This window comes from Scyliorhinus torazame, chromosome 7 (genome assembly GCF_047496885.1).
Source record: "Scyliorhinus torazame isolate Kashiwa2021f chromosome 7, sScyTor2.1, whole genome shotgun sequence".
Lineage (NCBI taxonomy): Eukaryota > Metazoa > Chordata > Chondrichthyes > Carcharhiniformes > Scyliorhinidae > Scyliorhinus > Scyliorhinus torazame.
The window spans coordinates 34,466,750-34,482,003 of NC_092713.1; the positions used below are offsets into that span (position 1 = coordinate 34,466,750).

The 15,254-nt window shown below is 52.4% G+C and overlaps 1 protein-coding gene across 3 annotated transcripts in view; it reads left to right on the plus strand.

Moving 5' to 3' along the window:
- LOC140426134 (very-long-chain enoyl-CoA reductase-like) overlaps positions 1-15,019 on the plus strand; it is a 158,396-nt gene extending 143,377 nt beyond the window's left edge. For all 3 annotated transcript variants that reach the window (XM_072510532.1, XM_072510533.1, XM_072510531.1), the window contains 6 exons: positions 3,747-3,819; positions 3,912-3,955; positions 8,384-8,441; positions 12,273-12,361; positions 14,086-14,131; positions 14,251-15,019. In XM_072510532.1, the coding sequence (XP_072366633.1) occupies positions 3,747-3,819; positions 3,912-3,955; positions 8,384-8,441; positions 12,273-12,361; positions 14,086-14,131; positions 14,251-14,378 (438 nt within the window). In that variant the 3' untranslated portion in view covers positions 14,379-15,019. The remainder of the gene's footprint in view (positions 1-3,746; positions 3,820-3,911; positions 3,956-8,383; positions 8,442-12,272; positions 12,362-14,085; positions 14,132-14,250) is intronic.
- Positions 15,020-15,254: the final 235 nt, after the last annotated feature.

The window sequence follows — 15,254 nt, forward strand, 5'->3', positions numbered from 1 at the left end:
GACAGTGGAGGATCACGTAGCGAGCGTGGAACGAGACGAAGGGCGCATCGATTGCGGCGCAGAATGGAGCCATCCGTTAGACGAACCAGGAACGAGCGGGGGGCCACCTGCCGAAGGACAACAGCGGTTGCAGACCAGCCACCATCCGGAAGATGGATGCAGACGTTGTCATCTGGAGCCAGAGCAGGGAGATCAGCTGCACGGGAGTCATGAGCCGCCTTGTGCTGTGCACGGGACAGCTGCATCCGGCGAAGGACCGGAAGGTGGTCGAGGTCTGGGACATGAATGGACGGCACCGTCGTCCTCAGGGGATGACCCATGAGCACCTGGGCTGGCGACAGGCCAGTGGACAGTGGGGCAGAGCGATAGGCCTGCAAGGCGACGTAGAAATCGGACCCAGCATCGGCAGCCTTGCAGAGGAGCCGTTTGACTATATGTGTTCCCTTCTCCGCTTTGCCGTTGGATTGGGGGTACAGGGGACTGGATGCCACATGGGCAAAATTGTACCACCTGGCAAAGTTGGACCATTCCTGGCTGGCGAAGCAGGGGCCATTGTCCGACATAACCGTGAGCGGGATGCCGTGTCGAGCAAAGGTTTCCTTACAGGCACGAATGACGGCAGACGAGGTGATGTCGTGCAACCGTATCACCTCCGGGTAATTCGAAAAGTAGTCCACGATCAGGACATAGTCTCTATCCAGCGCGTGGAACAGGTCGATGCCCACCTTGGTCCATGGTGACGTGACCAACTCATGGGGCTGCAGCGTCTCACGTGGTTGGGCCGGCTGGAAGCGCTGACAAGTGGGACAGTTGAGCACTGTGTTCGCTATGTCCTCATTAATGCCGGGCCAGTACACTGCCTCTCGGGCCCATCGGCGGCACTTTTCCACGCCAAGGTGGCCCTCGTGTAACTGTTCCAGGACGAGCTGGCGCATGCTATGCGGGATGACAATGCGGTCCAGTTTTGGAAGAACCCCGTCTACTACCGCCAGATCATCACTGACATTATAGAACTGAGGGCATTGGCCCTTGCGCCACCCGTCTGTTAGGTGGTGCATGACAAGCTGTAGCAAGGGGTCAGCCGCCGTCTCGCGGCGAATTTGGACGAGGCGTTCATCCGTGGCAGGTAAATTGGAGGCCGCGAATGCCACATGTGCGTCAACCTGGCAGACAAATCCTGCTGGGTCACATGGAGTGTTGACTGCCCTGGAGAAGGCGTCAGCAATGTTGAGGTCTTTGCCTGGGGTGTATACCAGCTGGAATTCATATCGCCGGAGCTTGAGAAGAATACGCTGGAGGCGAGGTGTCATTCAAGTCTTTCTGTATTATATTGACCAGCGGCGATGGTCGGTCTCAACGGTGAATTGAGGAAGTCTGGAGACATAATCATGAAACTTAACCACACCGGTCAGAAGGCCCAGGCGCTCCTTTTCTATCTGCGCGTAGCGCTGCCCCGTGGGGGTCATGGCGCGTGATGCATATGCAACGGGGGCCCATGATGAGGCCTCATCACGTTGAAGGAGCACTGCCCCAATGCCGGATTGGCTGGCATCGGTCAAAATTTTGGTCTCCTTTGCTGGATCAAAGAAAGCTAAGACCAGGGCCGTGGTGAGTTTTGTTTTGAGTTCTCTCCATTCGCGCTCGTGGGCAGGGAGCCATTGGAAGTCTGTTGTCTTCCGGACCAGGTTCCTGAGAGCCGAGGTATGAGAGGCGAGGTTAGGGATGAACTTCCCTAAATAATTGACCATGCCCAGAAATCGGAGGACCGCCTTCTTGTTCTCTGGTGTTTTCATAGCTGTGATAGCAGCTACCTTGTCCGCATCCGGCTGTACACCCAATTGGGAGATGTGGTCCCCGAGGAACTTGAGTTCCGTCTGACCAAAAGAGCATTTGGCCCTGTTGAGGCGGAGGCCATGCTCACGTATACGTTTGAATACGCGCTGGAGGCGACTAACATGCTCCTGCGGGGTGGTGGACCAAATGATCATGTCGTCGACATAGACGCGAACACCTTCAATGCCTTCCATCATTTGTTCCATACTTCTGAAGCAGATATGATCCCAAATGGCATCCTTTTGTAACAATATCTGCCAAAGGGGGTATTAATCGTTAATGAAGAGCAGAAACAATTTAAATGTAAACCTATTGAGAAATGCTGGATGTTCTGAACTAAGAATAGGCACTTATTTAAATTATTTGAAATCTTTCCAATAAGATTTCTTTCAAACTCTTGGCAAAGTTACTGATGGGTCTCTGTCTATTCGGAACCCTGGATATCCGTTATCCCTTCTCAGTTCCCAAATAACAGAGGTCAAGTCTGTGCTTTTTGGCAAAGTCCACTTATACTTTATTTGTCAGCTGTGCCACTGGTAAACTTATTTTCAATACAAAATTTGGAAAGTTTCCAACTAGCCCTGCAGCAAGCTAGTCAGATTAATTGTCTTTAGCGAATACAGTAGTTGGGTTTTTATTCAATTACAGATCGTAGTAATTCTTCAAATCATAATACGCAGGATAAAATAGCGAAGTAATTTAAACAAAAGAACGATGGCGATTAGCAAAAGCAAGCAGCAAAGGAAATAGGTTTCAGAAATATGGATTGGGTGATCCCAGGATGAGTTTTTCCATCCCGGTAAGTGATTCTTAAGGAGATTATTATCTTAAGGTTGAGCCTTCTTTTTACTTCTGATTGGCTTTAACTAATTTATAATTTACTCAATTCGGCCAAAATGTCTGTCCATCAATTTAAGCGATATATGTATTTAAATGTATTGGTGCAAATTTCCCATTCCATCGATTGCTAATTTTCCAAATTATCCATACCTGCATCTAACATTAATTGGAAAAAAAACTCAGTTTTTGTTCAGACCGTATCACCCTAGACTGGCTGTTACCATAGAAAAGGGACTACCCGAACTGGGACAGGAGCACCAGTTCTTGCAAGACAATGGGGTCTTTTAGCTAGTTGACGTCACTGACCTTGCAGCCTCAAGCAATGCGCAGATGTGAAACCTAAGTTAAAGTGTATGATCTGGACTAACCCTTAGTGGATTCCCAGCTATTGTTGCACTCAAGTAATGCTTAATATGATTATAGTTAATTATTTTTAATGAGTTCTCATTTGACCCTTTTACCTCTATCATCTTCCCTCACTTACTAGAAAAGTCAATTTCTATCAGTTACTTTTGATTCAGTTGGGTTCAGAGTAAAACTGACGCAATCGTCAGTCAGTCTTCTTCGGCGACCACTCGCTAACGAGTAGGATTGTCCAGCTGAGAAACTCTGTGTGACTGGTCATGGCTTCTGTGGGTCCTTGCTTGGCCGATGAGCCCGGACCTAAAGCCTCACCTTCGACCGCACACTTGGCAGCTGATTCCGTGAGGTGGGGACTGGTCGTTGGACTCTGGATCACTGGTACTCCTTTCTCAGGCTCGGGTGTCCTCGCAGAATTGTGTTCCTTCAATCAGGAGGATCCTCCAGCTTTGACAAAGAGTCATCCAGGCTCGAAACGTTAGCTCTCTTCTCTCTCCACAGGTGCTGTCAGACCTGCTGAGATTGCCCAGTAGTTTCTGTTTTTGTTTCAGATTCCAGCATCCCCAGTAGGTCTCTTCTGAGCAAGGGTCTCCCACACATTGACCTTCCTAATCCTCAGTAACTACAGCCTGAATAACACTGTGAAAAGGCTGACCGTACGCGATTAGAATGGTGCTGTCCACTTGTCTGAATGATTACATTTGCCTTTGCAGAACTGTTTCTATTACTGGGGTTTCACTGCTTGGCTAGCCTATTTCATCAACCATCCACTCTACACACCTCCCCGTAAGTAGTGAGCCGGCTGCTTCGCACGAGCTGACAAGAATCCATTTTTAATCCTGATGTTTTATCCTGATGTGGTTTTCTGGCTTTTACAGTGTACGGTGACCAACAAGTCCATGTGGCTCTCTATACTTTCCTGGTAGGTCATGTTAACCTCTATCACAAACTGTTTATCCTACCTGCAGTCCCAAATGTTTCAAATCAGACATTAGCAGTGAAAGTAAACAATGTGTAAAGTAATGAGGTAATGAGGAATCATAGAATTTACATTGCAGAAGGAGGCCATTCGGCCCATCAAGTCTGCACCGGCCCTTGGAAAGAGCACCCTACCTGAGCCCGCGCCTTCACCCTATCCCCAGTAACCCCACCTAAACTTTTTGGACACTGAGGGCGATTTATCACGGCCAAACCACCTAACCTGCACATCTTTGGACTGTGGGAGGAACCGGAGCACCCGGAGGAAACCCACGCATACACGGGGAGGACGTGCAGACTCCGCACAGACAGTGACCCAAGCCGGGAATGGAACAGGCAGCCATGTACCAGGGCCACCTGGACATTGCAGCAGCACTCCAGAGCATGGTCCAGTAACAGCGGGCCATGGCTGAGGGCATTGGCGACACTGCCTGGGCACTGGCCGACGTGGCCCAGACCCAGAGGGAAGTGGCGCAGTCACTGTCTGAAGTGGCATAGAGCCAGAAGGTGGTGGCACAGTCACAGCGGGATGTGTCACAGTCCCAGCGGCAAGTGGGCTGCTCCATGGCCGCGGGCATCGCGAACGTGGGCCTCCACAACTTGGATATCCTGACCATTGGCTGAAACCTTCGCCCCAAAGATCTGCACCGTGGTTGCCACCCTTGCGGTGTTGGCCTGGATGGCACGCATGGTTGGCACCACCTCCTGCTCCTGCATGGGGTTCTACTCCTCCAACTGCACCTGCAGGCGCTGGATGACTGCCGACACCCCTTCATGTAGTCCCTGGCTCTGTGACTGCATCTCCACTATCGATGGAACCGCCCTTTCCAGAAGCCTGAAACCCCTCCAGATGCAGCTATTCCCGGGGGTTGGCCTTCCCTCCGAGCGTCCGCCCTCTCGGGGGTTCCTACCTCCACCTGCCGTACCGCACCGCGTGTGTAGTGCGCACCAGAACAACGGCCCAAGGAGCCGTTTCACTAAATTGCCCAATCGAGGTGAGTGTCTCTGGGATGGTGGAGAGTGTTGCAGACAGCTGTGACGGGAAGTCAGTGTCGTTCATTGACTGGTGCTCCGGGGTGTCTCGGGCTGTGGGTCGAAGACCCCTCTCCTTGTCCTCCATCTCTTCGGTGCCCTCCTCCTTGGGTTGGGGTTGTGGTTAGGGTTGGCACCAGAAAGGCCCACCTCGTCGCCAGGTGATCCTACATGACACAAGGCAAGATGCATTATTGGACCGCAGGTTGGGGCGGCTGGTGGACGTGGAGGGGGCGGTGTTGGGGGGGGTCAGTATGGGTGTTGGTGGTGTGGAGGTGTGGTGGTGGGTCAGTGTGTGGGGGGGGGAGAGTGTGGGGGTGGGGGGGGAAGAGTGTGGGGGTGTGGGGGGGGTCAGTGTGTGGGGGGGAATGTGGGGGGGTCAGTGTGTGGGGGGGGGTGAGTGTGGGGGTGTGGGGGTGGGTCAGTGTGTGGTGGGGAGAGTGTGGGGGTGTGGGGGTGGTGGGTCAGTGTGTGGGGGGAGAGTGTGGGGGTGTGGGGGGGGTGGGTCAGTGTGTGTGGGGTGAGTGTGGGGGTGGTGGGTCAGTGTGTGGGGGGGAGAGTGTGGGGGTGGGGTGGGGGTGGGTCAGTGTGTGGGGGGTGGGGTGGGGGTGGGGTGGGGGTAGGTCAATGTGTGGGGGGAGAGTGTGGGGGTGGGTGGGTCAGTGTGTGGGGGGTGGGTCAGTGTGTGTGGGGGGGAGTGTGGGGGTGGATCAGTGTGTGGGGGGAGTGTGTGGGGTTGGGGTGGGGGTGGGTCAGTGTGTGCGGCGAGAGTGTGGGGGTGGGGTGGGGGTGGGTCAGTGTGTGGGGGTGGAGAGTGTGGGGGTGGGGTGGGGGTGGGTCAGTGTGTGGGGGGAGTGTGGGGGTGGGTCTGTGTGTGGGGGGAGAGTGTGGGGGTGTGGGGGGGGTGGGTCAGTGTGTGGGGGGAGAGTGTGGGGGTGGGGTGGGGGTGGGTCAGTGTGGGGGGGAGAGTGTGGGGGTGGGGTGGAGGTGGGTCAGTGTGTGGGGGGGAGAGTGTGGGGGTGTGAGGGTGGGTCAGTGTGCGGGGGGAGAGTGTGTGGCGGTGGTGGGGGTCAGTGTGTGAGGGGTAGAGTGGGGGTGTGTGGTGGTGGATCAGTGTGTGGGGGGGAGAGTGTGGGGGTGGGGTGGGGGGGTCAGTTTGTGGGGGGGAGAGTGTGGGGGTGGGGTGGTGGTAGGTCATTGTGTGGGGGGAGAGTGTGGGGGTGGGGGGTAAGTGTGTGGGGTGTGTGTGGGTGTGGGGTGGTGGTGGGTCAGTGTGTGGGGGGAGAGTGTGGGGGTGGGGGGGGTAAGTGTGTGGGGGTGTGTGGGGGTGGGGTGGTGGTGGGTCAGTGTGTGTGGGGGAGAGTGTGGGGGTGGGGCGGGTGTGGGTCAGTGTGTGGGGGGGCAGAGTGTGGGGGTGTGGGTGGGTCTGTTTGTGGGGGGGAGAGTGTGGGGGTGTGGGTGGGTCAGTGTGTGGGGGGGAGAGGGTGGGGGTGTGGGTGGGTCAGTGTGTGGGGGGGAGAGGGTGGGGGTGTGCGGGTGGGTCAGTGTGTGGGGGGGAGTGTGTGGGGGTGTGGGGGTGGGTCAGTGTGTGGGGGGAGAGTGTGGGGATGGGGTGGGGGCGAGTCAGTGTGTGGGGGGGAGAGTGTGGGAGTGGGGTGGGGGTGGGTCAGTGTGTGTGGGGGGAGAGTGTGGGGGTGTGGGAGTGGGTCAGTGTGTGGGGGGGAGAGTGTGGGGTGGGGTGGGGGTGGGTCAGTGTGTGGGGGGGAGAGTGTGGGGGTGTGGGGGTGGGTCGGTGTGTGGGGGGGGAAGAGTGTGGGAGTGGGGTGGGGGCGAGTCAGTGTGTGGGGGGGAGAGTGTGGGGGTGGGGTGGGGGTGGGTCAGTGTGTGTGGGGGAGAGTGTGGGGGTGTGGGGGTGGGTCAGTGTGTGGGTGGGAGAGTGTGGGGGTGTGGGGGTGGGTCGGTGTGTGGGGGGGGGAAGAGTGTGGGAGTGGGGTGGTGCTGGGTCGTTGTGTGGGGGGGAGAGTGTGGGGAGGTGGTGGGTCGGTGTGTGGGTGTGTGGAGTGGGCTGGTGTGTGGGGGGGGGAGAGTGTGGGGGTGGTTGTGGTGACACTCATGCCACGGGGAACCACTACTCAGCAGGGTCTCACTTGCTCGCCCGATGCTGACCTCTGCCCGGGTGACCGCCCCCTCCCCCGGTCCAGCAATCCGGTCCAGTGTCTGCTGCTCAGCTGCGGGGAGGGGCTGCAGGTACGGCGTCCCCCTCCGGTTTTCTCCCTCTAATGCCGTTGGGTGCCCGCCTTCCCTGAGGGAAGGGGAACACAGACAGTCGGATGCTTGCAGCACAGAGAGTGGTTGGCTGATGGCCTTCATCGGCAGGGCATCCGGCCATGGCGGCAGGTGGTGCAGGGTGGGGGGTCCGGTTGCCCCCCGGGTGGGGGGGAGGGGCAGTGGGGGTTCCAGGTGTGTGGGTCGGGTGCGAATGCCAGGGGCACAGTGTTGCCTACTCACCCTGGATGCCCCGAGGAGGTTGTGCAGTTTTTTACGGCACTGCCGGCCAGTTCTGGCGGTTTTGCCCATGGCGCTCACGACCTCTCCCACCTGCGCCCAGGCCCGATGCACGGCGGTGGGTGACAGCCGTCTCCGCACCCCGGGATACAGGGTGATCTGCCTCTTCTCCACTGTGTCAAATAAGATCTCCAGCTCAGTGTCCATGAAACAGGGTGCCGCTCTCCTTGGTGCCATCTTGTTTGGGATGAGTGTGTGTGGGGAGCGGAGCACTTATATGTGGCTGCCGCTGGTCAGCCCCTCGAGTATCAATCCTGCCTCCAGCGAATCAGACACCATTTTTCTTTGGAATTAGTTGTGTTCCATCTTGGTCGAGTGCGAGCCCATTAACAGTCAGTGGATTGGTCTGGGAATGGTGTCAATTTTGGCGTTTTAGAACATCATCGATTCAGTCCCGGCGTCAACACTTAGTTTCTGGCATGGAGAATTTGCCGACAAGCTAAAGAAAGTTCTTAAATCACTATAGACTGATTCAACAACCGCTGTTTCTAATTATTTGTGTTCTCAGTCTTTTTCAGTGATTTTATGCTTCTGTGTCATTAATTTACTTGTAAGAAATTGGACCACTGGTTTTAGCCTGACTGCAATGACTTGGCAGTATTTATCACCTTTAGAAACAGACAGCCCTTGGAAATGAGAAATAAATGTACATTTCAGACAGGACAGTGAAGCTGTCACCCTATGTACAGCTCACTCATTGCTGTAACAACCTAAAGTGTTTTGTAGTCTATGAGCAGACAGTAAATATATCACTGTGTTTTATGCATCTTTGTAGGTATGTGAAGTTGGAAATTTCTCGATCCATATAGCCCTGAGGAACCTGCGTTCAGAAGGTAAGCACCTCTCTAACCTCCTGTGGCTTTTCTTATGGTGACCTACTCCCAAGGATGTGTTTCTGTCAGGAGGTTAAGTTAGAAAACGTCACTTTTTGAAGTTGTCTTGAATCCACTCCACCTCACCCTGCATGTAACCTCTCTGCTTAATACCTCTGTTCTACCGTAAGAAGTCTTACAACACCAGATTAAAGTCCAACAGATTTGTTTCAAATCACTAGCTTTCGGAGCGCTGCTCCTTCCTCAGGTGAATGAAGAGGTATGTTCCAGAAACATATATATATAGACAAAGTCAAAGAAATGAGATGAAATGAAATTCGCTTATTGTCACAAGTAGGCTTCAAATGAAGTTACTGTGAAAAGCCCCTAGTCACCACATTCCAGCGCCTGTTCGGGGAGGCTGGTACAGGAATTGAACCGTGCTGCTGGCCTGCCTTGGTCTGCTTTCAAAGCCAGCGATTTAGCCCTGTGCTCATGCAAGACGATACTTTGAACGCGAGCATTTGCAGGTAATTAAGTCTTTACCTGTAAATGCGCGCATTCAAAGTATCGTCTTGCATCTTTGACTTTGTCTGGAACATACCACTTCATTCACCTGAGGAAGGAGCAACGCTCCGAAAGCTAGTGATTTGAAACAAACAAGTTGGACTTTAACCGGGTGTTGTAAGACTTCTTACTGTGCTGACCCCAGTCCAACGCCGGCATCTCCACATCTGTTCTACCAGGAAGTGGTTTGCATGTTCAGCATTCGGCTGGAAGAATGGAAACAGAACAAATAAGCTGAAATAATTTTGATGTATAATGTGTCTTTCAAATCCTCAGAATCTCCCAATGCACTTACCAGCTAATTAATTACTGGTGTAAATGCCAACCATGCGACAATATTCGTACAGCAAAGCCACACAAACAATACAGATGGAGCGGTTTTGGCCTATACTCACTGGCGTTTAGAGGAATGAGAGGAGATTATTTAAGGTGTACAAGATGTTAAAGGGGATGTTTCCCTTGTTGGACATTCTAGAACAAGAGGCCATTGTTTTAGGCTAAGGGGTGGCAGATTTAAAACAGAGATGAGGAGGAATTGCATCACTCAATGGGTCGTGAATCTGTGGAATTCTCTACCCCAGAGTGCAGTGGACACCGGAACACTTAAACACATTTAAAGAGGAGATGGCTAGGTTTTTAATTATTAGAAGGATGAAGGGATATGGGGAGTGGGCAGGCAGGTGGAGATGAGGCTGAGATGAGATCTGCCATGATTGTATTGAATGGTGGAGAAGACACGAGGAGCTGAATTGCCTACCCCTGCTCCTAGTCCTTATGTTTTTGTGTAATGGAATCATAGAATCACTACAGTGCAGAAGGAGGCCATTCGGCCCATCGGGTCTGCACCAACCCTCTGAAATGGCACCCTACCGAGGTTGACTCCCTCAAGATGGAGGACTGGTTTTCCCTCTTGAGGACAGGAAGCACAAGAGGTTGGGGGGGGGGGGAGATGGGGAGCAGTCACTCGTTGGGACTTTCACTGGGGCACCCCCTTAAATGGCATGAAGCCAATTAAAGACGGTGGGTGGGCTCTTGATGCTGAAGGACCAATCGGGGCTTCAGAACAGCAGCAGACTTTAATGGATGGCAAGTAACTGAGAAAGTACTTCAAGGTGGAGGCATCCTCTCTCCAACTTTTTAAAACACTTATTTTTAAAAATTGGTTCTTGCAGCAAGACCGCCACTGTGGAGGGGAGGGGGAAGGTGAGGGGGGGCTTGTGGGGGAGGGGAGCGGCGAGAAATCCCTCTACAGGCATCCTGTGGCTGGTCTCACAGTCAGGCTGGGGAGGGAAGGCCTCTGGGCCTGGTCCATTGGTCCTCAGGCCTGCTGCCAGGGCCCATCAACAAGCACCTAAATTAATCCCCACCCGTGTGGGAAACCGGAGGGAGATTGTAAAATTCCAGTTGTGCTCCTTTAGTGAGACTTGTTTAGATTTTTGACAAGTCTAATCAATGATCGCAGCTGGCCTCAATCCCACCTTCCAAAGAGAAAATGGCCTGGAAGCAGGTGGAGCTGTGAAACCAGTACCCCAATCGGTGGGCCTCTGCCGAAACTCCAGCCAGGACATAAACCAGTCAGAGGCGAGAGCGTCACCACTGAAACAGGGCTGGACGTTTGGATTGGACGGCAGAAGGCTGGACGTTTAGCCCTAGCCAGGGGCAGGAACTGAAGTGGGAGGCACAGAATGTCAGGCCACTATGCAGAGCGGACAGAGCTCCAGGGAGACTTACCGACCTTCTTCACCCCCAACCATTGCCCCCACCTCCACCCCATTCCACCCTACGCAGCCTATCTGGGTGCAGTAGCCACAGGTCGCCCTGTGTGGAGGTGTTCGGCTGTAAATGCCATTTTAAATTTAAGTGTGATGCACGATCAATAACTATTAAAACGAGATTGTAACATAACTGAAGGCTTTAATAGACTAGAACTGTTCCCCAGTAGCTTCGGTACAGAATGAGGGCTGCTGGGACGGCACCGGTTCTTATACCCCGCCTGTCAAGGCGGAGCTACATGCTATACAGCCAATAGTAAACTCCTAGGTTTAAGCAATGGGCGTCAGCCTCTCGGGTACTGCAATACCTGATAATACCACAAAGTGTAAGTTATTTTCAATGTAAAATAGTTGGAGAGATGCCTCCATTTTGAAGTGCCTTCTCCCTCACTTACCTGCCTCTACGATTGGCCCCAGTGTTTTGAGAGCCCACCCACCATCCTTGTTTGAACAGTGAGCTTGCGCCCTGGCCAATGTGGGGAAAATCACATTGAGCGACTGGTTCCCACATATTTCGACACCCATTTGAACAGAACAGCTGGGTTGAGAAACCCGGAAGAAAAATAAGTTGATTTTGTTCCTGTATTTTCCCATGTACTTCAAACATGCACCTTACAGTATAAATAACACAGGCACTGTATAACCAATCCCCATAATCCACTCTGATCAGAAGGGTCATCAATAAGTATCATACCTGGTGGCACAATGGCGCAGTGGCTAGCACTGCTGCCCCACGGCGCCAAGGACCCAGGTTCAATCCCGGTCTGGGGTCTCTGTCGTGTGGAGTTTGCACATTCTCCCCGTGTCTGAGTGGGTCTCACCCCCACAACCCAAAGATGTGCAGGGTAGCTGGATTTCCCACGCTAAATTGCCTCTTAATTGGAAACATTAAAAAAAATAAGTATCATACCTTTCACAGAATGTTTCAAAAGAAAGCCTAACCTACGTAAATTGATATTAATTTGGTTAGCACTGCTGCCTCACAGCGCCACGGACCCGGGTCCTATTCTGGCCTGGGTGACTGTGTGGAGTTTGCACCTTCTCCCCGTGTCTGTGACTTTCCTCCCACAGTCCAAAGCTGTGCAGGTTAGTTGGATTGGCCATGCTAAAATTGCCCCTTGGGGATTAGGTGGGGTTACGAGGATAGGGCGGGGGACTGGGCCGAGGTAGGGTGCTCTTTCTGAGGGTCGGTGCAGAACCGATGGACTGAATGGCCTCCTTCTGCACTGTCGGATTTGTTTTGTTGCATTCTCTTTCTGGGCCTGCTGACTCCTCACTGCCTGTTGTGTCGAGTGTTAGATTTTAGTAATCACTGCCTCTGTCTGCAGCTGCAATTCACATTGCAGAGATTTAAAAAGATTGTTACCTGAGCCAGCTTATCAAGATCTTAGGCTGGTGTGAGGGTGAAGCGTACGTCACTCAGGAAGCCCGTTCAAGGTCTCAGGGAGAGGTGACAACCTTTGTGTTTTGATGTTATCCCTATTTATGATGAGCATTTGTCTATTTTTCCCAGGATCCAAGATGCGCAGGATTCCTTACCCGACAAAGAACCCTTTCACTTGGCTCTTTTTCTTTGTGTCCTGTCCCAATTACACCTATGAGGTATGTTCACCATCGGGAGCACTCGCCCATTTATAACCTTCACAGATGCTGCACAAATCTAACCGCGCACTTCTCAAACGTTTGCTGAATGTAACTTCCTGCATTTGACTGCAGGTTAGGCAGGATTAATGTTACCCTTAAAACCCCTTATCAGCTAACATGCTGGATGTAGAATTTATCACCCCTGATGGATTGTAGAATTTGCCTGCTGTCAGAGCTGGCCTCTGTAACACGGCAGCAATGATATCAGAAACTGGGTGGGTTTCTGGTAACTTGGCACTTTAAAGCTTCTCTTCAGAAAGTTGGCAAGAGTTTGGGCGGGATTCTCCGCTCCGCCAGCCGCGTGCTGTTCGCTGGCGGGCGGGATTCTACCTTCCTGCCGATTTGTCAGTGGGATTGTAACCGCCCCACACCGCCGGGAAACCCGCTGAGGGGGGGGGGGGTGCGCTGCCGGCAAGTAAAATTGAATCGCAACGGCCAGAGTATTCCGGTCTTTATCTCCGATTCCCCCAACAGGCTGGCCTTTGGTACACCTCTGCCCAGACTGGCAGGGAGGATCTGTCATTCTCCCTGGGGCGCTGGCATCCCGGCCTCCCACTGGGGGCCACCCTCCCCTCCAGGGTAGTTGAACTTAACCCCATTGTTGCATCAGGAAAGTGAAATATTCCATTCAGCCTCCGTAAACCTCAGTTGGCCAAGCTCTTAATAAACCCAGTTGTTGGCCGTTGACCTGCCCTCCCCCAGTGTCGGGAAACTGGCATGCCAGCCGGTGCTGGTATTTTCAGACAGTGACCGTCTCGGTATCTTATCTTGGTGTAGGTTCCAAACCCCTGTCCTCACGCTTGCTGCTTCTATGATATCCATATATCTGACTGGGGTTCGTAGCCCACTGAGTTGGACAGGAGTCCAGCTGGAAATATTTGACTGCACTTTGAAGTGTAGTGAAGGGAAGAAAATGTTCCTTGAAGAATTTTTTTTTGCTGTCAACGCCTGAATCCCAAGGTCTGATTACTAATAATAATCATTTGCTTTAACCATGGGAGCAGTATTTAAAGCAAGCTAAAACCCCGAGAAACAGGTTGTTAATTTAAGAAGGAGGCCATTCGGCCCATCCAGTCTGCACCGACTCTCTGAAAGACCACCTCCACCCAGGCCCACCTCCCCACCCTATCCCCGTAATCCCACCTAACCTGCACATCTTTGGACACTAAACACAGTTTAATATGGCCAATCCACCTAACCTGCACATCTTTGGACTGTGGGACCGGAAGAAATCCAGATAGACATGGTGAGAATGTGCAAACCCCACACAGACAGTCCCCCGAGGCCGGGACTGAACCCGGGTCCCTGGCGCTGTGAGGCAGCACTGCTAACCACTGTGCCACCGTGCCGCCCGTTTTTTCTTCTGGGTCTCGGTGATGAACGCCCGGCCAAGGCCACCCTTCGGCTCGTTTCCTCCACTAGCAAAGCTCTGCGCGCCAAAGCAGGAAGTGGCTGACGTCCCACCCCACCCCCCTCTCCGGCCCCCCAATGCCCCAACTTACCAAATTGGGGGTCCTCAAGTTACATTTTGTAATTTACATTTTGTTATTTTAAAAGGGATTGGCTGTGCTGAGAACGAACAAACCAACTACATTTCTAACAATGCGACCGGCTATATTGCAGTGAAAAGCAATAATCAGGTGTCAAATCGTGATCATTTTTATTTGCTTGTTGATCTACAGGTGGGATCCTGGATTGGTTTTACTATAATGACACAGTGTCTTCCAGGTAGGACAATATATGGCAGCGATTTAAATTTCCTCACAAAATAATTCAACACAGGTGCAGAATGAGGGTTTCTAAAGACATGTCTGAAATTGTCATTTTACCTTTTCTTTGTCTTTCAGTTGGTCTCTTCACTCTGATCGGTTTCTTCCAAATGACCGTCTGGGCGAAAGGCAAACACCACATGTACCTGAAGGAGTTTAAGGATTACCCCACCTTCCGCATGCCAATTATTCCTTTTTTGCTGTAATGTAGCACAGCGTGAAACCACGGAGCAGCAAACGGAACGAAGACTTCTTGCCAAGAGTTTTCAACCTTATCAACGTACTGACATTCTTTATCAGGGCCCTCAGTGCATGTCATTCATCAGCACGGGACTACTGCCAATTCAAACTGCTCGCCTCATGGCTGTGTTATTGACTCAGGTCTCCGCTCGTAACGCACTCCCCCCCCCCCCCCCCCCCCCACCCCCCCAGCCCCTTCAAGAATATTGTTAGTTGATTGTCTTATTATTCTTCATTGTTGCATTGTAAACCAGAAAGATCCAAGACTAGAACCGCCCTCGTTATTTCACACTAACTATGCCTCACTGCGATCCTCTAATGTTTAATCACTTCTCATGTTGCACAATGATGGGCTTTGATATTTCACAGCCCGCTAAGCATGTTTGCTGTTACCTGAGGGTAGGCCAGAGAATTCCACCATCAGGGACTTGGTTATACATTCGGATGCTGGCAATATACACGGATGCGAACAACAGGTTCAGGGCAGCCTATGTGTGTTATTTTGCAGACTCCTTTCTAACAATATTTGTCTTTGAATAAGAAGTTCAGCTAAAATGTTTTCTTCTCTTTTTAAATCCGTAAGTGTGCAATAAAGGAAGAAATGTGAGAGGTTCTGTCTTTTAAATTATTTTCGTGGGATGTGGGCCCGCATTTTTACTGCCCTTCGCTAATCGCCCCTTGAGAAGGTGGTGGTGAGCTGCCTTCTTGAGTCGCTGCAGCCCATGTGGTGTAGCTACGGGGAGGCGATGGCGTAGTGGTATTGTCACTGGACTAGTAATCCAGAGACCCAACGTAATGCTCTGGGGACCCGGGTTCGAATCCCGCCGTGGCAGATGACGAAA